Genomic DNA, 23,032 nt, shown 5'->3' with positions numbered 1-23,032 from the left:
CGACAGCTGGAGGTAGAACATCATTAGCAGCACTCGGAGCTTGTGATGTGCATGCAGCATTTGCCAAGAACCCAGTACCTGTCAAACTGCACTGCACCGCCAACAGGCTGCTTTCATCCACCTGGGCTGCCCTCGCTGGGTTGTTATGAACTTACTGGATCGCGCTTTGAAATATACAGGTGCCATATCGCATCGTTGATCAGCAAACACATCGGCGTGCACCACCGCTGCTTTGGTACCACACCGAGAGTCTGCATACAATATCCCCTTCTCCTCCGAGTCCGCAGAGCAAACTCAGCTCAGGAAGGGAGACTGAATGCAGGTGACGCAAAAAGAATTGTTCCCGTGGGGATCATTTCACTCTAGCCAGGGGAAACGTTCTGGGAAACCCAAGGCCCCTGGGTGCTGTACCAGTAAGTCCCAACAAGGGGCTGGTAGGTTGTGAGTCGCCTAAGGCTGACTTGTCACTGCACTTCCCAAGCATCCCCACATGGGCCAAACTGAGGAGACGATCAGTTACGGACCGGATGATAAACAGCTCTCAGGAGATTCAGCTTGTTAAACGCAAGACAGGGAAGCAAAGAAGGCTGGGAGGAAGGGCCAGAGATGCCCCGGATCTCCGAGCGATGAGATCTCTTCCCCCTGCGCCGAGGAAGAAGATAAAAGCCTTATGCTCCGGAGAACAAGCACTTGTGTAGCACACTGGGAATGACGCACACGGCGTTGGACCTACGCAGGAGTGCGTGAGGCCTGTTTGCCACGAGGTGTCCTGGGGGAGGGAAACCTGCCCTGTGACATAGAGAACCCGCATTCTCAAAGGAGCAGTTTCACTGATGTCAGCGGCATGACATCCTGGAGCACCTGCACATCAGTGTGATTAAGGGTCCCCCACCAGGGCCAAAATCTCGTAGCCTCCTAGCCGTGATGGGTCATCATCAAGGAAGAAAAGAGCCTCCGCTTGCAGGCAGAGAAGATATGTGAGGCCTTTGGCAATGCTGTGGAATGGGAAAGGGTTACTTCATCTCCAACATGACATGATCTACTGTGAGAAGCTACAAGCTTTACAGTGGTGTATTAATAGTCACCCCTCCAGCGCCTTAGGGTCTGTCTTCACCGCAGTTAGCGTGAGTTAGACTCACTCGAGTGACTCCTCTCCGGTTAGCCTCGCTCGTCTGAGAATGGCCTGACCGCGAGAGAACACTGGGGCTGCTGGCTCCTCTCTCGAGTATGCTGCTGAGATTTCTGGGAGCCCACCCCATGGGTTTTTGCGCGGCACTCTGCTGAGCAGCTCTAGGCACTCTTTCCCAGTGAACTGTGGGAGAATTTGTCTGTTGTGTCTGGGCATACTGGAGGAATTATGGTAAGGCACTGGCGGACTTGTAACTCTCAGGTGGAGCTAGCCTGCGTCCACGCTGCAGGGTGGCCGTGTTAGCAGCTGACGAGTTGTGCTAACTCGAGCTGTATCCGACGGACCAGCCAACTTGAGGGAAAAGCACCATCGCACTTGAGTGAAGTGGGGCAAGGGCGGGGCGGGGGAGGATGGGACTCAGGTTAGGGGCAACACTCGAGTTATAACTCAGGTTAACTCTGCAGGGAAGACAAGCCCTGAGATTGCAGCTAGCGCCTCTGCAGCCACCCGGGAGGCAGCAGAGTGCACCTCATAGACTCAGAGGCCAAAAGGGACCATCATACTCATCATAGCACAGGCCAGAGAACTGCCCCACAATAATTCCTAGAGCAGGACTCCTAGGAAAAACACCCAAACCAAAGTTAAAAATTGTCAGGGATGGAGAATCCACCACAGCCCTTGGTAAGTTGTTCCAATGGTTAATCGCTCTCACTGTTAAAAAAAAAAATTATGCCTGATTTCCAACCTGAATTTGTCTAGTTTCAACTTCCAGCCACTGGATCACATTACACCTTTCTTTGCTAGACTGGAGAGCCCATTATTAAATATTTGTTCCCCATGTAGGTACTTGCATCAAGTCACCCTTTAGCGTTATTTCTGTTAAACTAAATAGACCAGGTTCCTTATGTCTATCACTACAAGGCAGGTTTTCTAATCTTTTAATCATTCTCATGACTCTTCTCTGAACCCTCTTCACTTTAGCAACAGCCTTCTTAAAGTGTGGGCACCAGAACTGGACAGAGCATTCCAGCAGTGGTTGCACCAGTGCCAAAAACAGAGGTAAAAATCTCTCTGTTCCTGCTCGAGATTCCCCAGCTAATGCAATCCTGGGATGCATAAGCTTCTTTGGCCACAGTGTTGCACTGGGACCTCATGGTCAGTGAGCTCCTCAGCCAGCTTTTTTAGAACTCTTTTAAACCCCCACTCCCTCCTTTGGGCAGTATGAGCAAGGGCTGCCCAGAATCATGGTTTCTGCAATCAGTGGGGCCTTCCTCTGGTGGGAGCTCATGGGGAAGGGAGAGGGGAAGGTCAGAGTGGGCAGGCATAGCCTGGACTCTGCATACCCCCATGTCCAGCAGAGCGGGTCTGTGTGAGGAGTAGGTTGCACCATTGAAGGGGCTGTAGTAAACCTATTCCCCTCCTTAGCAGAGAAGGGATACTCTGGGAAACACAGAGCACTCTGTTACTCTCAGGGGCACTGTGCTGGTACAGCATCCCTTACAAGGGGCTGTGCTCAACCTGTACAATTTAGCCTAGAGTTTACAAAAAGGAAAATCTATCTACTGACTAGAGAACCTCACACGGGACCTGCCTCAGTGCCCACCCAGCAAGAGAGTGATGAGAATCAGCACTGGACCCAGGTACAGAAATCCAAGCCACAAACACAAACTCACCAGAGAATGACCCACTGGGGACTCTAGGGAGATGTTTAACGTGCTTTGTTCCATCTGGGCTGCATCATTGAGCAGGCTAACGACTGGAATCCCTGCCTAGAGGCAGAATGCAGGGGCTCAAGGGGGCCAGGGCTATTTTCTCTAAAAGCGGGCATCAGATTGCACTCACAGAACAGTATTTCTCCAAGTGCAGACAAAGCACCGAGGACAACCAGAAACAAAGGGCTTTCCCTGCCCTTGGGCACCTGACAGCAGCACTGCCTGGGGCACCAACCTCCCATTTTCTGCATGTGCACAGGGAAGTTCCTGTGCTCACGACTGCACAGCTTGAATTCAAAGCAGTCGCTCCAGGCTCAATTACACTTAATGCCTCATCAGCACGGCTCAGTTTTGACAGCCGGAGGAAGCCAACCTTGTTCCATGACTACAACAGAAACACAGTGAGCAACGCAAGAAGAACTGAAAAGCTGAAGATATGGTACCCGCATTTGCTGGGCATTTGACGTTTCATGGGAGTCATTGTTACTGTTGAGAAGAATTTTCAAAATCTTGCCCAGGAGATGCATCCAAATGACGTTCAGATGTCCAAAGGGGTAACCCTCTGGCTGTCTAACAGTCACATTTCCCTGCTACGCCGAAATCCAAGGCTCATACACAAGGGTATTTTTAAAGGTGCAGCCTGGGACCGCAACATTCATGTCCTATTGCCCACATGCGATTCAGTGCCTGAGAAGGGAAACAGAGCTACCCCACTGCGGTAAGAACTTCAAAAGCACCTACGTGATTTAGGAGCATCAGCCCTATTTTCAAAAGCCCCTTGATTATTTCAGACCCTAATTCTCAGAGGCATTTTGGTGCCTAACTCCCACTGAAATCAACAGGCCAGCACCTAGATACCTTTGAGGATTGGGCCTTTTGGAGCCTAAGTCCTGACTTAAGTGCTTTGCAAAATGGAACATAGGCTCCAAAGTCACTAAGGGCCAGATTTTTAAAGGTATTTAGACATCAAAGATGCACACAAGTACCTAGTGGGACTTTAAAAAGTGCTAAGGGGCCTAAGGGCATCAAAGTCAATGGCAGTTCAGTGCCTAGGAGCTTTGGCTACAACCCTAACATCTGGAAGTCATCTGTCTGAATTACAGGCAGCCGGACATGACAGCTAACGGGTTTGGAAGACAGGCTAACTCAGTCAATTATTGGCATGGAAATCCCTATTCTCTGCATATTTAGAGTTACAACAGGGATATAGCTGGGGCAGCAGGTTCGGTTTCAGCAGTAGCCAAGGAAGGCTCATTGTCCCACGGCGTTGTGCGAGCAGCACAGAATGATGTGGTCGGTAGGAACAAGAGTGCTTCCAAATGCGGAGGGAATCAAGCATGGTGACTGGTACGGAGCGAATGCAAGGGTTCTTTTAAATTCCCATGGCCTGCTCAGGCAATGATTGGGCTAGCAATTCTGTCTTGTGCAGAATAAAATTTCTTCCCCTTCTGGAACCCGAGAGTAAATTATCCCTGCCTCTTCGTTCCCTTTCCTCCTCTCTCACATCAACAACTGATCTTGATTGCTCTTGATTATAACCTGCTTTGGCAACCTGCCAGTGACACTGTGACTAGGGAGAAAATGAAAGCCACATAATGAATCACTTGCTCTCCAGCCTGTCTTTCTCCAGACTTATTAGCCACATCATCACAAAAAGACCGGTCCTTTTTATAAATTGCTACTTGTCTGATGGAGCACTTCCATAATCCTTTATAAAAGAGATCCCCTCTTGACCCTGGTGTTTTACAGCACAGTAAATCTGTCTTGCACTTGCCAACCCTAGCTCCCATCCTGGAACAAGTGGTTCTGCAATTGATACTTAAGCATTTTTACAAGTAGCTCAAAAGAATACTTTCAGCTCTGCACTCAGCACAGAATGTGGACTAATGAGAAGAAGTTAGTGGGAGTTTTACTTAAATAAGGACTGCAAGATTTGGGCTTAATTATTAGCATGAATAATCACATTTTGCCTACTACACATCCCTTGCAATTACAATTCCATATAATATTTTTTTTCCCTCCTTGCCTATACTGTTGTGTAGTGTTGCTGTGAGCGGTTACATGCTGGCTGGATTCCATCCTAAATTCCACCCCAGAGGGGGCTGCATTTCAACAGTGGCTGAAATGGTTTAAATAGACTTTTTAATTCAATTTGGGCTCCTTCAGGAGAAAGTCACTTTATCTAAGTCCACAGTGCATTACAATTTAAAATACAAAAAACAAATTACTTAAAAGTCGAACAAAGGAGCATCATTAAGGGGTGGGAGGGAGAGAAGGCAAATGAAGGAAATATTTCACAATGTTAAGTGTTCTAATATTGTATATTAAGACAGCAGTTTTCACCTCAACATGCTTTACAAGCTCTGGTCTCTATGTATGAACCGAATAAGAGAAAGGGCTCCCTGAAGATTAGGGCAATAGATTCAGATGCAAGTGAGCTGCATTCACTTCCTGATCCTGCTACAGACCGTGTGCATGTGTGTGTGTAAGAGGCTGGACAAGTTACTTGTTTCCCTGAGCCTCCGTTCCTGACCTCTACACCTGGGAAGATCATTCTTCCTTCGTTTAAGTGGACTAAGCGCCGCAGGGCAGGGACTGTCTCCCATTTGATGTGCATGGTGTCTAACACAATGGGGCCCTGATCTCAGTTAGGATGAGGGAGGCAACCTAGTGACAGGTTTCAGTGTAGCAACCGTGTTGGTGCCACAAGGAGTACTTCTGGCACCTTAGAGACTAACAAATGTATTTGAGCATAAGCTTTTGTGAGCTACAGCTTTCGTGTGACAGAGGACGTGGAAAAAACTAATGTACTCAATGCTTTTTTTGCCTCTGTCTTCATGAACAAGGTCAGCTCCCAGACTACTGCACTGGGCAGCACAGCATGGGGAGGAGGTGACCAGCCCACTGTGGAGAAAGAAGTGGTTCGGGATTATTTAATAAAGCTGGACAAGCACAAGTCCAAGGGGCTGGATGCACTGTATCTGAGGGTGCTAAAGGAGTTGGCGGATCTGATTGCAGAGCCATTGGCCTTTATCTTTGAAAACTCATAGTGATCAGGGGAGGTCCCGGATGACTGGAAAAAGGCTAATGTAGTGCCCATCTTTAAAAAAAGGGAAGGAGGAGGATCCTGGGAACTACAGGCCAGTCAGCCTCACCTCAGTCCCTGGAAAAATTATGGAGCAGTTCCTCAAGGAATCAATTCTGAAGCACTTAGAGGAGAGGAAAGTGATCAGGAACAGTCAGCATGGATTCACCAAGGGCAAGTCATGCTTGACTAATCTAATTGCCTTCTGTGACGAGATAACTGGCTCAGTGGATGAGGGGAAAGCGGTGGACGTGTTATTCCTTGACTTTAGCAAAGCTTTTGATACAGTCTCCCACAGTATTCTTGCCAGCAAGTTAAAGTAGTATGGGCTGGATGAATGGACTATAAGGTGGATAGAAAGCTGGTTAGATTATTGGGCTCAACGGGTAGTGATCAATGGCTCCATGTCTAGTTGGCAGTCGGTATCAAGCGGAGTGCCCCAAGAGTCAGTCCTGGGGCTGGTTTTGTTCAATATCTTTATTAATGATCTGGAGGATGGCACATACTGCACCCTCAGCAAGTTTGCAGATGACACTAAACTGGGAGGAGTGGTAGATACGCTGGAGGGCAGGGATAGGATACAGAGGGACCTAGACAAATTAGGGCCAAAAGAAATCTGATGAGGTTCAACACAGACACTTAGAACGCAAGAATCCCATGCACTGCTACAGACTAAGGTCCGAATGGCTAGGCAGCAGTTCTGCAGAAAAGGACTTAGGGGTTACAGTGGACGAGAAGCTGGATATGAGTCAACAGTGTGCCCTTGTTGCCCGGAAGGCTAACGGCATTTGGGGCTGTAAAAGTAGGGGCACTGCCAGCAGATCAAGGGATGTGATCATTCCCCTCTATTAGACATTGGTGAGGCATCATCTGGAGTACTGAGTCCAGTTTTAGGCCTCACACTACAAGAAGGATGTGGAAAAATTGGAAAGCGTCCAGTGGAGGGCAACAAAAATGATTAGGGGACGGGAACACAAGACTTACGAGGAGAGGCTGAGGGAACTGGGATTGTTTAGTCTGCAGAAGAGAAGAATGAGGGGGGATTTGATAGCTGCTTTCAACTACCTGAAAGGGGGTTCCAAAGAGGATGGATCTAGACTGTTTTCAGTGGTAGCAAATGACAGAACAAGGAGTGATGGTCTCAAGTTGCAGTGTGGGAGGTTTAGGTTGGATATTAGGAAAAACTTTTTCACTAGGAGGGTGGTGAAGCACTGGAATGCATTACCTAGGGAGGTGGTGGAATCTCCTTCCTTTGAGGTTTTTAAGGTCAGGCTTGACAAAGCCCTGACTGGACCGAATGGCTGGGATGATTTAGTTGGGGATTGGTCCTGATTTGAGCAGGGGGTTGGACTAGATGACCTCCTGAATTCCCTGCCAACCCTGATATTCTATGATTCTATGATCTCTAGGCTCTACTGCAATATAAATAATAATACTAAATGCAGCCATGTCTGGGGTGGGAGGGCAGCAACCAACTATCACAACAGCAAGGGACAGGGCCATTTCTGACCAAAATGATCAGGGCAAACCTCTGAAGAGAAGAGGACTTGGCGAGCTGCATGGCTTTCCGTTTCCCCTCAGGAGGAGGCGGCTGGCACGTACCATTAGGCCGTGCCCTTTTTCTGCCTGGTGCCTACTGACTCTGGCAGGCGCAGAATATAGATCCATCCCCCGCCCCACCTTGGACTGCACCAGACATTGAAATGCTTCTTATCAGGGAGAGCAGCAAGGTCAAGTTTAAGGGGGAGGCCGCTCTGGTTAATGTGCGTCACCTTCACCAGGAGCTGTGCACTCTCTCACTCCCATGCCAGGAAACCACCTGTCCAGGCAGCAATGCCCTGCAGGCTCCATGCCCTACCCTCAGGGGGAACATTCTGCTTCCCATGCTAGCAGAGTTGCATGCACAATTCTAAGGCAGGATATGACCCAAAGGAGACGGCCCATTCATTTGATCAAGGCTAAAAAGATTACTCTCCGGGGGTGGGGGAGGCCAGAGCTCACTTTTCAATTCCAGCATCAATGACTAATCAAACTACCCATCTGCTGTGCTTTCACAGCAGGGTTGCCTGGCAGGGTGTGCATGAGGGGGCAGAGGGGGATGGACACATAGAGGCTTTAGAACATGATCAGTGTCAGACAAGATGATCACAGCAGTTCCTTCTGGTCTTGGGGAGTCTATGACATGTTTGGGGGGGATTTTGCACTGAGTCTGGATCAGTCCCAGCACGGATTAGCACATGATCCAATCTCTGCTCTATGGAGCCAGGAGAAACCCTGGAAAACAGCACATGCTGTCCCCCTCCTCAATAGGAGCTATGTACTGCATATAGGAAGAGTTCATGAAGAACCACAGCCAAAGAATGAAGTCAGCTGAATTCTGCTAGTCTGAAGGAAACCTGCCAGGCTCCGACACTCCTATTCAAATGGATCGGATGTAGTCAGCAAACTCCAAAAGAAATAAGGTGCTAGGAGGATTTTCAGCAGGAAGACAAACCAGAATGGCAATTACTTGTCTGAAGATCGATTGCTTCACTCCCCCCGACTCTGAGTCCAGCAGCCACCTTCTCTGAACAATGCAGCATTGGCAAAGCCCGGTTCCCTTTGAAATCAAATCAGCATTAGAGAACTGCACATGGGAGCTGCTGGGGGACAGAGGCAGCCACAGAAAAGCCCCATGACAGTGATATTTCTGCTCCTTACCTGGGGAAGGAGGTTAATACATGAAAAACATACAGTGAGGGAGACAAACATGAAAGGTGGGAGCAAGAGAGGTCATTGCTTAATAACATACCTCACAATGGGGTTGCCATTATACAGAATATAAATGCCAGCTTCTTTATTCCTGTAGATCTGATTGCTACGGATGATGCCTTTTCCGTTGCCAAGGACAACGATGCCTGAGCGAAGGCCACTGTGTATCTTATTACACTGCAGTTTCATTTATGCACATGCGGAGAGAATAAAGGCAAAACAGGGAGAGATCACTGAGACAAGTACACGACAGGAGCTTGCAGGAGAGAGATGGGCAGCTTGTATGGAGAGGGATGTGGACAATGGACCCAGTTGCCAGGAGCAGTCAGAAAAACAGAAACCCCTTTAGTAGACCAAAGTCCTGTTCCACTTTTAATTTTCCTGCATGAATTTAGTGCTCACTGAAATAACTTTAAAGCTGACACACTGGGTCAGACCAATGGTCCATCTAGCCCAGCATCCTGCCTCTCACAGTGGCCAATGCCAGGTGCCCCAGAGGGAATGAACAGGCAATCATTGAGTGATGCACCCCATCTCCCACTCCCTGCTTCTGGCAATCAGAGGCTACAGACACCCAGAGCATGCGGTTACATCCCTGACCATCTTGGCTAATAGCACTCGATGGACCTATCCTCCAGGAACATATTTAATCCTTTTTTGAGCCCAGTTATACTTCTGGCCTTCATAACATCCCCTGGCAATGAGTTCCACAGGTTAATTGTGCATTTTGTGAAAAAGCACTTCCTCTTGTTTGTATTAAACCTGTTGCCTATTAAACTGATGCTGGATCTATAACTCTGGCACGATTGGAGTCCCCCCCTCTACCCAGCTGCTACCCAGCTGGAGTCTACCCCGCTGCTACAGCAGCACTGCAACCATCTCCACCCTGCCCTGCTAATGGGTCCTGACCCTGGATAGGCCTGGGGCCGGAGGGTCTTCATGCCCATTCAATCCCCGGCAGGCCTGCGGACACCCAACTAGGGTGCCATGCTGGGCAGTGTCTCTCTGTGATGTGCCTACCAGGTAGAGGTCGATCATCACTAAACAACCAGCGGAGGAGGGGAAAAAAACATTGGTCAGCCCTAATATGAATTGTTGGCAGCACCACGGAAGTGAAAGCTCTACATCTCCTGAACCAATCAGGAGCCCTCCCTGCTGCTGGAGAGAGCAATCCTGTACAGTTGAAATGCAAAGGATTTTGTTTTGTCCATGGAGGGCATGATCTTTGAGTGGAGCGATACACATGCATGCTTCTCTCGCACATACATGGGGCCACCACTTAATCCCGACACAGGCAGATGTCCTGCTAGGTGCACTCAAATGGCAACACGCTGCTTTTACCGCAACCGGCTCTTTCAGGGGACAAAAACAGAGGGGTAAACAGAGCTTGATGAGCAAGCTTAGAGCAAGGACGGTGAGTGTCTGTCATATAAAGATCTCTCCGGGCTCTACACAAGAATGTTATACTTCTTGGCAGCCTGGAACACAGCCCAGGTCAGCCTGCTTTGGTCCTGCATCAACTCAGCTCATTATGTCATCTGAGTGCTCCCTGTAACCAAGGGAGTGGTTACAGCGTGCTGACAGACAGGATAAGGGCCCAATCTAAGCTGATCCCGGGGCAGACGGGGTGAGGGGAGGAAGGACAGAAGAGCTATGGGACAGAGTTTCAAAAATGCTCCGTGCCCCACAGCTCCCGCTGAGAACAATGGGGATTCTCCTCTTCCGAGCTGAGAACAATGGGGATTCCCCTCTCCCCAGCTGAGAGCAATGGGAGCTGTTGGCTGCTCAGCTCTTCCCAATGGGAAGATCCTGTTTCAAGCGCTGCAGAGTTGCAAAATATTGGACTTTAAACCTGACCCTGGTGCATGGCTGAATATTACCCATCCTGGGGCTTGGGCCAGCGCAGCCTTGGGGAGGTAATTCAGATTGGAAGCAGTGTTTGTACAGCACCCAGCACACTGGGGTCCCAGTCATGATTTAGACCTTGGGTGCGACTGTAATAACAATGTTTAATAAATAACAACACTATAGAATTCGCCTCACAGCAATGTAGGGAGGAAATTCCACATCAGAAGCACAAGAAGACGCATTACTGGGGCTGGTTGGGGTTTTTTCCCCCATTAGTGGCTGCTGCTCAGAGATTTGAAGTTTGAAATTAAACCCCAGGGCAGATGGAACGGTGGACAGAAGGCAGGTGAGCTGATACAAAGTGCAAGGTGCAATTTATCACATGATTGCATGATTTATCACATGACTGCACAGGTGACTTCATTGCTATATTTCAATATCCATTTGATAGGATATTTAGAATGAGGAGAATGCCCTGATGCCCTGTAGGTAACTGTTCTTTCCCTAAGCATAGCAATTGCAAGGTAGGTGATGTTTGGGGGTTATTTAAATAGTCCTATAGCCTGTTTGCCTTGAGCCATCATTTCAATATCAAATGAAATACACTTGTCCAATAGGAGGCCCTCTCTGAATCAAGCAGATTATTTTGAGGCAGAATTCACTAATGAAGAACTGAAAAGGGTTAGACTTGGGGCAAGAAGCCAAAATCCTTTAGTTCTTAAAGCCCAAGGTGACTCTCCAGGGCAGTTCAGACAGGAATGTTTGGTGCCTGTCTGGCCCCAAAAAGGAGGAGCTACAGACAGATCCAAGCTGAGATCATGTACCTACCAGTATCAAAGGGTTGGCTCCCTTCCGGATATCCACCCCCGCCTCGCAGTTTGAATGGATGTTATTGTCTGCAATCAGACCTCCAGCTGCCAAGCGCAGAAATATCCCTGATGCTCTGCAGTGGTGAATGTCATTCTTCAGCATGATGATCTACAGGGCAGAGGAAAAACAATTTTAGTCAGTGTGTGTCTGAAGAAGGAACCTCGTAGGAAAAGTATAGCTTTAACCTTCTGCCACCTCAGGAGTCCCTGGTGCATGGAAAACTCCTATTGCCTTCAACTACTAGCAGTATCATGTGCTGTGTTATGATGCCAAAAAGTTCATTAGATTCAGACTTGAAGGCCAGAAGGGACCATCGTGATTATCTAGTCTGACCTCCTGACCTCCATCGCAGGCCACAGAACCTCACCCACCCGCTCCTGTAACAGACCCCTGACCTCTGGCTGAGTTATTGAATTCCTCAAATCATCATTTAAAGACTTCAGGTTACAAAGAATCCACCATTTACTCTAGTTTAAACTAGCAAGTGATCCCTGCCCCATGCTGCAGAGGAAGGTGAAACCCCCCCAAGGTCTCTGCCAGTCTGACCCAGGGAAAAAATCCTTCCTGACCCCAAATGTGGTGATCAGTTGAACCCTAAACATGTTGGTGAGACCCACCAGGCAGACACCTGGGAAAGAATTCTCGGTAGTAACTCAGAGCCCTCCCCACTTAGTGTCCATCACTGGCTGTTGGGGATATTTGCTGCTAGCAGTCACCAACGGGCCACATGCCATCGTGGGCAGTCTCACCATACCATCCCCTCCAGAATCTTCTCAAGCTGAGTCTTGAAGTCAGTTCTCCCCACACCCTTTGTTCCCCTTGGAAGGCTGTTCCAGAACTGCACTCCTCTGATGGTTAGAAATCTTCATCTAATTTCAAGCCTAAACTTCTGGATGGCCAGTTTATATCCATAAATTCTTGTCAACAAGGCACTTAACTTAAATAACTCCCCCCACCCATCGTTGTTTATCCCTCTGATGTATTTATAGGGAACAATCGTACCTCCTGTCAGCCTTCTTTTGGTTAGGCTAAACGAGCCAAGCTCTTTGAGTCTCCTCTCATGAGGTAGGTTCTCCATTCCTCAGATCATCCTAATAGCCTTTCTCTGCATCTGTTCCAATTGCATTCATCTTTCTTAAACATGGGAGACCAGAACTGCACACACTATTCCAGATGAAGTCTCACCAGTGCCTTGTACAATGGTACTAACACTTCCCTGTCTCTACTGGAAATACCTTGCCTGAGGCATCCTAGGATTGCATTAGCCTTTTTCACAGCCACATCATATTGGTAGCTCATTGTCATCCAATATTCTCAGGTCTTTCTTCTCCTCAGTTGCTTCCAACTGATATGTCCCCAGCTTATAGCAAAAATTCTTGTTGTTAGCCCCTAAGTACATGACCCTGCACTTTGCACTGCTAAATTTCATCCCATTTCCATTACTTCAGTTTTCATGGTCACTGGGGGGAGGGATAACTCAGTGGTTTGAGCATTGGCCTGCTAAACCCAGGGTTGTGAGTTCAGTCCTTGAGGGAGCCATTTAGGGATCTAGGGCAAAAAAAATTGGGGATTGGTCCTGCTTTGAGCAGGGGGTTGGATTAGATGACCTCCTGAGGTCCCTTCCAACCCTAAGATTCTATGATTCTATCTGCAAATTTCATTAGCACATTCCCACTTTTTGTTCGTGAACGAAAACATTAAGTAAGACTGGTCTCAAGTCCGACCCCATAGGAACTCCACTGGTAACCTCCCCCTCCAGCCAGAGAGTTTCCTTTCAAGATGACTCATTGTAGTCTCCCCTTTAACCAGTTACTTATCCACCTTTTGATTCTCATATTCATCCCCATCTTCTCCAATTTAACTAATAATTTCCCATGTGGAACTGTATCAAATGCCTTCCTGAAATCCAGGGAGATTAGATCCTCTGCATTTCCTTTGTCTAAAAAGTTATTTTTTGAAAGAAGGAGATCCGATTGAGCTGGCACAATCTACCTTTTGTAAAATCATGTTGTATTTTATCCCAATTACCGTTTACCTCTATGTCCTTAAATACTGTCTCTTTCAACATTTGTTCCAAGACCTTGCATACAGCTGAGGTCAAACTAACAGGCCTGTAGTTTCCTCAAGCACTTTCCCCCCCCCCTTTCATAAAAATAGGAACTATTTTAGCAATTCTCCAGTCATAGGGTACAACCCCTGTGTTTATGGATTCATTAAAAATCCTTGCTATTGGGCTTGCCATTTCATGTGCCAGTTCCTTTAATATTTTTGGATGGAGATATCCAGACGCCCTGATTTGATCCCACTAAGCTGCTTGAGTTTGACTTCCACCTCGGATGTGGTAAGTTCTACTCCCAAATCCTCATTTCCATTAGCCGCCCTGCCACTACCCCTGAGCTCCTCATTACCCTGATTAAAAACTGAGGCAAAGCATTTGTTTAGGTGTTGGGCCATGCCTGGATTATTTTTAATCTCCACCCCATCCTCTGGGTTTAGTGGTCCAACTTCTTCTTTCCTTGATGCTTCACAGGAGGCAGGCCCGACTGCAAGCCCCTTGTTCACATTGGTGAGCAGTAAATCGCACCCCTTGCCCCACTGACATCAGTGGGCACACTCTCGTGAGAGACTGCTCACCAATGGCAGTTAGTGTTCCCAAAGTGACACATCCCCTCTGTGGTACAAGAGGCAGAACCTGCAAGAACCCCTTTGCAAGATCAGGGCCTAAATCCAGAGAAGGCTTCTGGATCGGGCCTACGGTCTTCATCCATTCAGTATGATAAAACACAGCCATCTTTTCCCATACCTCACTAAGCCCTGATATTAGAAGGAACAAACTTGGCTGCAGATGTTTTACATTCCGATACAAGAAGTGCAGCTGTGTGTGGGGGAAGGACGGTATCACATTCATTCGGGGGACATTCCCCCAGCAGACAGCCAGTGGAAGCTGCATGCAAAGTTAAATGGTACTTACTCCCTCCAACAGGAGATAAGTAGGATCATCTGATGCATGGGACTGGGGCTGAGGCTGACTTCCGCATGGGGCGAGTTTTGTCTTGAATCCCTTCCAGTTTCACCACTGGATCCCTGGCTCAGGTTTCTGCAGACTGAACGTATGCGTCGCAGCACTTTCCCCAGTGACGTCTGCCCAATGCCACAAGAGATAATACGTGGCTTGGCAGCCTACACAGAAGAGGGCCACTAGATCTGTAATCTCTTTGGAGCAGGCCCTGTTTCACTATGTGAAAGCAGAGCCAATTCCCCATTCAGAGAGTGGGGAAGGTTTAAAACATTGCCCGAAACAGGCTGTGACATCAAGGAATTTGGAAGACATTGTTTATCGTTATTTTTCTTCCGAGCACACTCAAGACCCAACAGAACGTCTTCAAATTAATTGCTTTCCGAGAACAAAGGACTTCCCCTTTAGTATCTAAATACTATTATTTATTATTAATAAATATTAAATATTAGCACAGCAAGATGCCCCTTGAAAGAAATCACCTAGCCTAGAAGCGAGCTGGGATTTGCACAGGGGGCTATTGGGACTGGGAGCCTCCTGCCGACAAAGAGCACTGCCGACCCCGAGTTCAAAAAGCATGAGGTCCTCAGAACTCAGGAGATTGACTTAAAAATCACACCCTATTTAAAATGATCTGTTTTGGATCCTTTTGCTTTTCCTGCTGTGTTTAGAGCCTTTAGGAGATCACATTTTCAAGACCTCCATCACTACATGGATTAGAGACTCATATTTTAAAATGAAAGCAAGTCTCACATAATCACAGGACTCCAGGAGGTGAGGCTTTAAGGAAAAAACACCGAAGTGAGAGACTCAATAAAATCACAAGAGGTAACAACACTGCCTTCATTTTCACTATGCTTTGGGCACCTGATTCCTTTGGGCAGCTCTCAATATCTGCTCTGATGGCAGAGAGACCAGTTTACTACTATGGGTTATCATTCCTGAGCTAAACATTTCCTGTCATGCCAGGACTTTAAGATCCTGACCGTGAATTTCTCTCTGTCTCTCTTGTTTCTGTCAACTGCTCCCTACTTCACTGCAGCAGCTACTGCAATATCATTGAGACAAATCCCACAGCTGCAGGATTAGGGTTTGACTAAGAGTCCCTGCCAGTCAGTTTCCTGCAGGACTGAGACGCTCCATAATGGCTACAGATGGTCAATGCGGCCCACTGGGTAGAGCACTAGTGTGGGACCCAGCAAACCTGCGTTCTATTCCCAGCTCTGCTGGTGACTTTTGGCAAGTCACTTTCCTGCCCTTTGCCTATTTTCCCACCTGTAAAGTGGGGATGATACTGACCTCCTTTGCAAAGCGCTTTGAGAAGTATTGGTGAGAAGAGCTGGATGTTATTAATATCCACACACACACACTAATAATATTTTAATAGACTCTTTTTGGAAAATCCTGGGCCTGATCCTCAGTTATTCCACTCCTGTGCTTGGCTGGTGGTTTCAAGCCACCTTGGTGCTTCCCACATTCTGTGGCCATGCAGGACACAAAGCCTCAGGGCTGCTCTAACTTGTGCACTGCTCCCCAAGGCTCTCTATCAGTCCGGGAGGCATAGAAAAGCCGTACTGCAGGGCCCTCTGGTCATGCCCCAGGTCATTTCTTTGTGCCAGGGCCTGGGGGTGGGGCAGAGATAGAGCCCTTAAGCCAACCAGGGAAATCCCTGCACAGGCTGCATCCATGGGGGGACTTTTCCACACACTTTAAGGCCTTTTTATGCCATCAGAGCAAATTAGCAGCAAACCTGGTCCTCTCTACTCAAGATGCAATGCACAATTCTGGAGACGAGTTAACAAACAAACACCCACAAAACAGTCATCGCAGGAACAACAACAGTGTTTAAAATAAAGTAGGATGGATGTGAATGACAAACATTGCCAAGAGAATTCTGCCACATGCAGAAACCCAGAACTAGATTTTGGCTTGTTTGCAAAACAGTCAAGTCAGATCTCATTTGGAGGGATTTTTTTTACATTGTCCATGATCTCCCTTTATTTTAAAGGCAGGATGTGTGGTTTAGTGGTTAGAGTACCCATTCAGGAACTCTGAAAGCTATTCCCACCTTTAGCAAGGCACAGGAACACAGGAATTGCCAAGGTCCATCTGGTTCAGCATCCGTCTCGGCCAGTGCCAGAAGCTTCGGACAAAGGTGTAAGAACCCCACAGTAGCAGATGTGAGATAATCTGCCCCACATTAGCTCTCAGCTGGAGTGCTAATAGTTAGAGATTGGTGAGAGTGAAGCAAGAGGTTTTACAGCCTTTCCAAAATGTTTAGTGTTAATTATAACTCTGGATATTCTTTTTATCCACACAAAAGTCCAATCCCCAAGCTAAGTTCTTGGCTTCAGCCACTTCCCCTAGCGGTGAGTTCTACTGTCGAAGCCTTGTGTGGAAAGGTAGTGCTTTTTAATCAGTGTTGAATTTGCCACCTGTTAATATGGCGGAACATCCCCCTGTTCTTGTGATAGGACCTTGCTGTGTCACCCTGGGTGATTTCACCCCATTCTCTCTGCCCCTCAGTCTGTTCCCCTGTACGACAGGGTAGGAGCACGTCCCTGCCTACCTAGGGTGCTGGGAGACTGTATCCAGAGCAGTGGATAAAAGGGGCTAGGTCGCTGTGGGGTACGATTATTGAGTTTCTCGCCAAATGGAGTCTGGTAAGGTCTTTCCTACCGGCCTGTGCCCCTCTTCACCCACCTCTTGCAATGCTTGTGTAAATGGATCATTCTCAAGGGGCGTGCACCAGGCTCGGGGTGGGGGAATGGAACCCTCCCCCCCGAAAACCTGGCAACGTGATGGGGTGCCACATGTGTATCTCTGATGGAGGCCACTGGCCCCAGACCAGCACAGCTCTGACCCTGGAAGTGAGGCTGTGAGGAGAATGCCAAGCAAATGGAAGCAGCACCCAGCCAGGGAAGGGGTGGAGAGGAGAAATGCCCTCTCCCCGCACCCAGAGTAGAGAGACCGAGTGCTGAACAGAACCGCAGAGCCACAAAGCAATCCTGACCAAAGTCTCCCTGGAGATGGTGCATCAAGGCGAGGTGACTGCACAAAGGTCATGATGTTGGAACCTTGGCTCTCCTGTGACGGCTTCATGACTCCATTCATCTGGTGGCTTCATGGGGGCTCCCGTCTTCAAGGCTGAGAGGTCCTGATGCAGCGGGAGAAGCATTAGGGTCAGAGTCCTCCATCGTGCCAAACCAGAGCAGGGATGACTAGCCTTGAATACAACGTGCTCTATGTTTTCACTAGTATTTCTCATCAGCGCCCTTCCTCTAGCGTGTGCTCAATGCTCCAGATTACATTTCATAGACTTTAACCACATGTTGGATATTGTTAGCTACAGCAGAGCCACACTATGGTAACTGATCTCATGAGACGCAGACAAACACAGCTCAGCAAACTACGGAGTCACTCACTGAGCTTTCATCAGCTGCTTCTCACCCAGAGTGAGGTGATTCCGAAGTCAGGTTACAAAGCAGAACTTACAACGTGCTTGCACACTTCCCTGCTATTTAGAGCTACCCTGAAGTTAGAGACCCAAATCCAGACTTGGTAGAAGCGGGCACCCCTCCACTAATAGAGCAGTGCCTGTTTACACCCATCCTGAATTTGGCCCAGCAAATGCACTATTTGCATGCTGTGAAAGTACAGCTACTAAACAAGAGGACACAGAAGGCAGAACACCTGGTATCTAGATGCAGAATCAGCCCAGCAAAATTAAGGCGGATTACCTTTTAATCGCTGCATTGTTTTATTTAAGCAAACAAGTAGTTAAATACTCCTGCAGTTATGGTATTTAATTCTTTCCAGTCAAATGAACCCCTAGCCCCATATCTGTTTACGAGAGAGAAATAATCTACAAATTGCTTTCACATATTCCCACTTCATTAAACAGCATGGATCAGAAGATAATTAAATTATACTTCCTTTATTTGCTTGTTCCAAAAAGGTGCTTAATTCAATCTGTTAATTAAACGTGGAGCTAGGCAGGCAAGACTAGTCACTTCCCACTGCCCTGGTGGGGAGGGCAAGTTCACCGTGGAATGCCAAGCCCTGCTCAGCAGAGCAGTGGTAACAGGGAGACTTATCCCATGAGCTAAGCACGGGCACTGCTGAAAGTTGCGCATCTTGTTCAAGGGCTTTGCTGGGCTGGGCTCTGATCCAACGGCCATTAGAGTCAGCGGAGCTGATCCCACAGACACCGGTGGCCACTGGATCACGCCCTTGGTTCATCCATGCTATAGTGATGGACAGCAGAGAAATCATCATTAATCCAACAAAGGACAAGGACAAGGTACGGATGATACTTTGCTCCTCACCCCACCCTAGCACTTTGGTATTGCCTACAATGCAGCATGGTATAATAACTAGATGCTGTAAAGTGCAGTGATAACAGAGTGGGCAGCCTTAGCTTGGAGAGTCTTTGCTTTCAAATAAGAGCCAGGGGGGAATTTATGCTAAGCACAGCCCGCAGTAAGAACTGCTAATCCAGTTTCCATTCTGGCATCAGAAAGAGCCCTGTCTAGTGCCAGGTGCCCCAGAAGAGCTCAGCTAGTTCTGAGCCTGCACCTGTGTCAGGAGGCTTGCCTGCCATAGCTTTCCTCTGGCACTGTGCCGTGCTCCCCTGATTCGGGGGCCGCTGGATGCACAGCTGGTTCTCACTCAGAGGATGCTCTAATTTACATCAGCCGCTAACAGTCTGTAGTGTCAAAACTGCAGCTGGGATAGTGGGGAGTGTTGCTGGCCTCCCCTTTCCTCCAGCAACACCTGTTATGACAGAGAGGAGAGTGGCACAGGAGTGACTGTCCCACCACAGGATCTCCCTTTGCACTGGGGTGACTCTCCCAGGCCTCAATCCACTGGGTAAATTCTCTGCTACTGGAAATGGGAGAAGACTCCACTGAGCACAATGGAGCTGCACCCACTTGCTCCAGCAGCAAATCTGGCCAGATTCTCCCAGTACCACAGGGCATGTTCCCTGGTTTGCAAACACCATCAAACAGAGAACCAAGGGCGAGGCCCATTGTCCCCTCCCTATACACAGCCAGTTTCCTCCCCGCAACCTTCAGAGGCATGAATGAAGCACAAACTGTAACTCTGAACTCTGACAGGTTTCAGAGTAGCAGCCGTGTTAGTCTGTATTCGCAAAAAGAAAAGGAGTACTTGTGGCACCTTAGAGACTAACAAATTTATTAGAGCATAAGCTTTCGTGAGCTACAGCTCACTTCATCGGATGCATTTGGTGGAAAAAACAGAGGGGAGATTGATATACACGGGTGTATCAATCTCCCCTCTGTTTTTTCCACCAAATGCATCCGATGAAGTGAGCTGTAGCTCACGAAAGCTTATGCTCTAATAAATTTGTTAGTCTCTAAGGTGCCACAAGTACTCCTTTTCTTTTTTCTGAACTCTGAGTTCCCCTGCCTTAAATCAGGCCCTTATTGTTACTAATACCTCTTTGTGTGTGTATGGCTGGGGCCTGCTGGAGCTGTGATATAACGCTCTCAGCTGCAAATAACATGGCCCAGCTGCTCCAATGGGGATAAGAGGGAAGCTGTTTTAGATAAGAATCATGTCATTGTAGCTCTGTAATAAGAGGAAACGGGGTAGGGATTTTATTGTACAGCTTCCGAGTTCTAAAGTTAAAAGATTTCATCCACTTCAAATAGCCAGCCCCCTGGAGCCAGACAGGCTAATTTCTAGCCTCGCACATTCTCTCCAAGAGAAGTGACAGGACACAGCAAACTGAATGGGGATTAGGCAATCAATTCAAATCAAGCTCAGAAAATGAACTGGAAGTGAATGGTCTCAGATGCCAGGCCGAGAAGAAATTCACAAGAGCAAATTAGTGCAGGAGGAGGGGAAGACACCTTGGAGCCAGCACCCCAGGAAGGGAACCACAAGGGTCATCCTGCCTTTTGGGGGAGAGGTGGAGGGAGTGGACACAGAGTTTGGAAATGTACAGAGAAGCAAAAAGACATTTTGTCATCCTTCACTGAGGCAACACAAAGGACAGCGCTGTTTTCATTCTTCAGAGCAGGATCCTAGTCATGGACGCTAGTGTTTTAGGTGAGACAAGGATTTTAGCCTGTTAAAGTTAAGTTCAGACTGTAAGAAGCATGTTATACCTTTTGTTTTCTTTGTAACCTGTTCTTATCCTTGCTCACTGTCTCTTAAAAATACATACTTAGTAACAAAGGGCAAGATGTGTTTTCACAATCAATAGATTGCAGTGCTGTGGTGTTACACTGGGGCTGATATTCAGCTGAATCAAATAAGCTTGAGGGGGTGTTATCTCTCTGGGGACACCTTCCCTGGTAATTGCTGTGAGTGTCCAGTGACAGGGACTGGACACTACTGGAGGCTTTGAAGGAGTTTGGGGGCTGGGGTACAGCCGGCAAAGCAGAGCTGAGGCTGGCATAGCCCTCAAAAGAGAACTTGAGTGGCTGAAAGGCTGGAGGCATTAGGGAGCTGACATCCATATTGGCAATATGTCCTAACTTTGTATCACCCGCAGATTTTCTTAGCACACTCCTACTTTTTGTGCCAAGGTTATGAATGAAAATGAGAATTAAAATTGGTCCCTAGACCAATCCTTGAGGATCTCCACTAGTAACCTCCCTCTAGCCTGGAAGTTCACCTTTCAGTGTGACCCACTGTTATCTCCCCTTCAACCAATTCCTTATCCAACTTTCAATTTGCATATTAACCCCCATCTTCTCCAACTAAATAATTTCCCAGGTGGAATTGTATCAAATGTTTTCCTGACATCCCAGTAGATTAAAGCTACTGCATTTCCTTTGTCTAAAAAACTGGGATAGTCTCAAAGACCGAGATCAGATTGGTCCAACACGACTACCTTTTATAAAACCATATTGTATTTTATCCCAATTACCATTTACCTCTCTGTCCTTAACTATTCTCTCTTTCAAAATTTGTTCTAAGACCTTGCATACAATTGAAGTCAAACTTTTCCAGATCACTTCCCCCCTCCTCATTTCTTAAATATAGGTACTATATTAGCAATTTCCCAGTCATCAGAGTACAGATTCATTAAAAATCCTTGTTATGGGCTTGCAATTTCATATGCCCATTCTTTTAATAGTCTTGGATGGAGATTTTCTGGAGTCCCTGATTTGGTTCCATTAAACTGCTTGAGTTTGGCTTCCACCTCAAATGTAATAATTTCTATTTCCATATCCTTGGTCCCATTAGCCACTGTACAAGCACCTCATTATCCTTATTAAAAACTGAGGCAAAATATTTGGTTAGGTGTTGAGCTTTGCCTAGATTATCTTTAATCTCCACCTGATCCTTGGGTTTAATAGTCCCACTTCCTCTTTCCTTATTTTCTTTTTATTTATATGGCTATAAAACCTTCTACTATTGGTTTTAATTCCCTTTGCAAGGTCCAATTCCACTTGGCTTTTGGCAGTTTTCACTTTTTCCCTACGCAGTCTCACCTCCCAGAGGTAGCTTCCCTTGCTGATCCAACCCATCTTCCATTCCTTGAAGGCACTCTGCTTTCTCTTAATCACCTGTCTTTGATGCTTGTTCATCCAGTTTGGTCTGCAACCCTTCCCTCTGATTTTTTCCCCTTGCTTGGGATGCAGGCTTCAGATACTTTAAGTTAAAGCTGCAGAAACTAATTCCAAGCCTCCTCCACATTCAGATCCTTGAGTTCATCAGTCCAGTCCACTTCCCTAATTCCCCTAATTTTATAAAATTTTCCCTTTGAAATGAAGGACCCTAGTTGCAGACCTATTTTTGTTGATCCTTCCATTTAGTTTAAACTGAATTAACTCAATCACTCGAACCAATGTTGTCCCCTACAACCAATTCTTCTATGAGGTCCTAGCTACTTACCAACACAAACTCTAAAATGGCATCACCTCTTGTTGGTTGGCAACTATTTGGTGAAGAAATCGCTCAGCGATCATAACTGAAAAAGTCTGGGCCATACCATGCTTAGTAGCACTTGTCCTCCCATCTATATCTGGGAAATTAAAGTCCCCCATAACCACATAATTCCCATTAGTGCTTATTTCATTACAAATATTTTAAAGAGGTCTCTATCCATATCCAAATCAGATCCTGGGGGTCTATAGCAGACCTCAAGCACTCTCCCAGAGGAGCCTCTGTTACCTTTCCTCCCCAAAGTGATTCTGACCCAAACAGATTCAGTTTTATCCATTCCATCACTTCTAACTACCTCATCATTAATATACAATGCTACTCCACCACCTTTATTTTTATTTTTGTCTTTCCTGAACAGCACATACCCTTCAATACCTGTACTCCAGTCATGACAACTATTCCACCATATTTACGTTATCTCTATATTTGCTTTCACTTCTTGCACCAGTAGTTCTAGTTTCTGCATTTCGTTACCCAGACCCCTCACATTGGTGTACACACATCTTAGTTATTTGTGCTTGGCTTTGCCCAGATTCCTCACCCAATTAGACAGAGTAATCCTACTGCCAGTATCGCCTATCTGACTGTTACTGTCAGTGGTACTGGCACTACCTTTCCTCCTGATGTCCATTCTCCTACCTCTGTTACTTTCTCCATCGCTGTACTTTCTTTCACTTGATTTTCTTCCTGCTCAA

General features: G+C 47.2%; 1 protein-coding gene across 5 annotated transcripts in view; it reads right to left on the bottom strand.

Moving 5' to 3' along the window:
* Positions 1-23,032, bottom strand: part of FBXO10 (F-box protein 10) — a 67,879-nt gene that overhangs the window by 24,326 nt on the left and 20,521 nt on the right. For all 5 annotated transcript variants that reach the window (XM_043514425.1, XM_038401505.2, XM_043514424.1 and 2 more), the window contains 2 exons: positions 11,354-11,503; positions 8,718-8,854 (listed from right to left, as the gene is read on the bottom strand). In XM_043514425.1, the coding sequence (XP_043370360.1) occupies positions 8,718-8,854; positions 11,354-11,503 (287 nt within the window). The remainder of the gene's footprint in view (positions 1-8,717; positions 8,855-11,353; positions 11,504-23,032) is intronic.

The sequence above is a fragment of the Dermochelys coriacea genome, chromosome 5, assembly GCF_009764565.3.
Source record: "Dermochelys coriacea isolate rDerCor1 chromosome 5, rDerCor1.pri.v4, whole genome shotgun sequence".
Taxonomy (NCBI): Eukaryota; Metazoa; Chordata; order Testudines; family Dermochelyidae; genus Dermochelys; species Dermochelys coriacea.
Note: the sequence above shows the minus strand (reverse complement) of the source record. Positions and strands in the feature narration are given on the sequence as shown.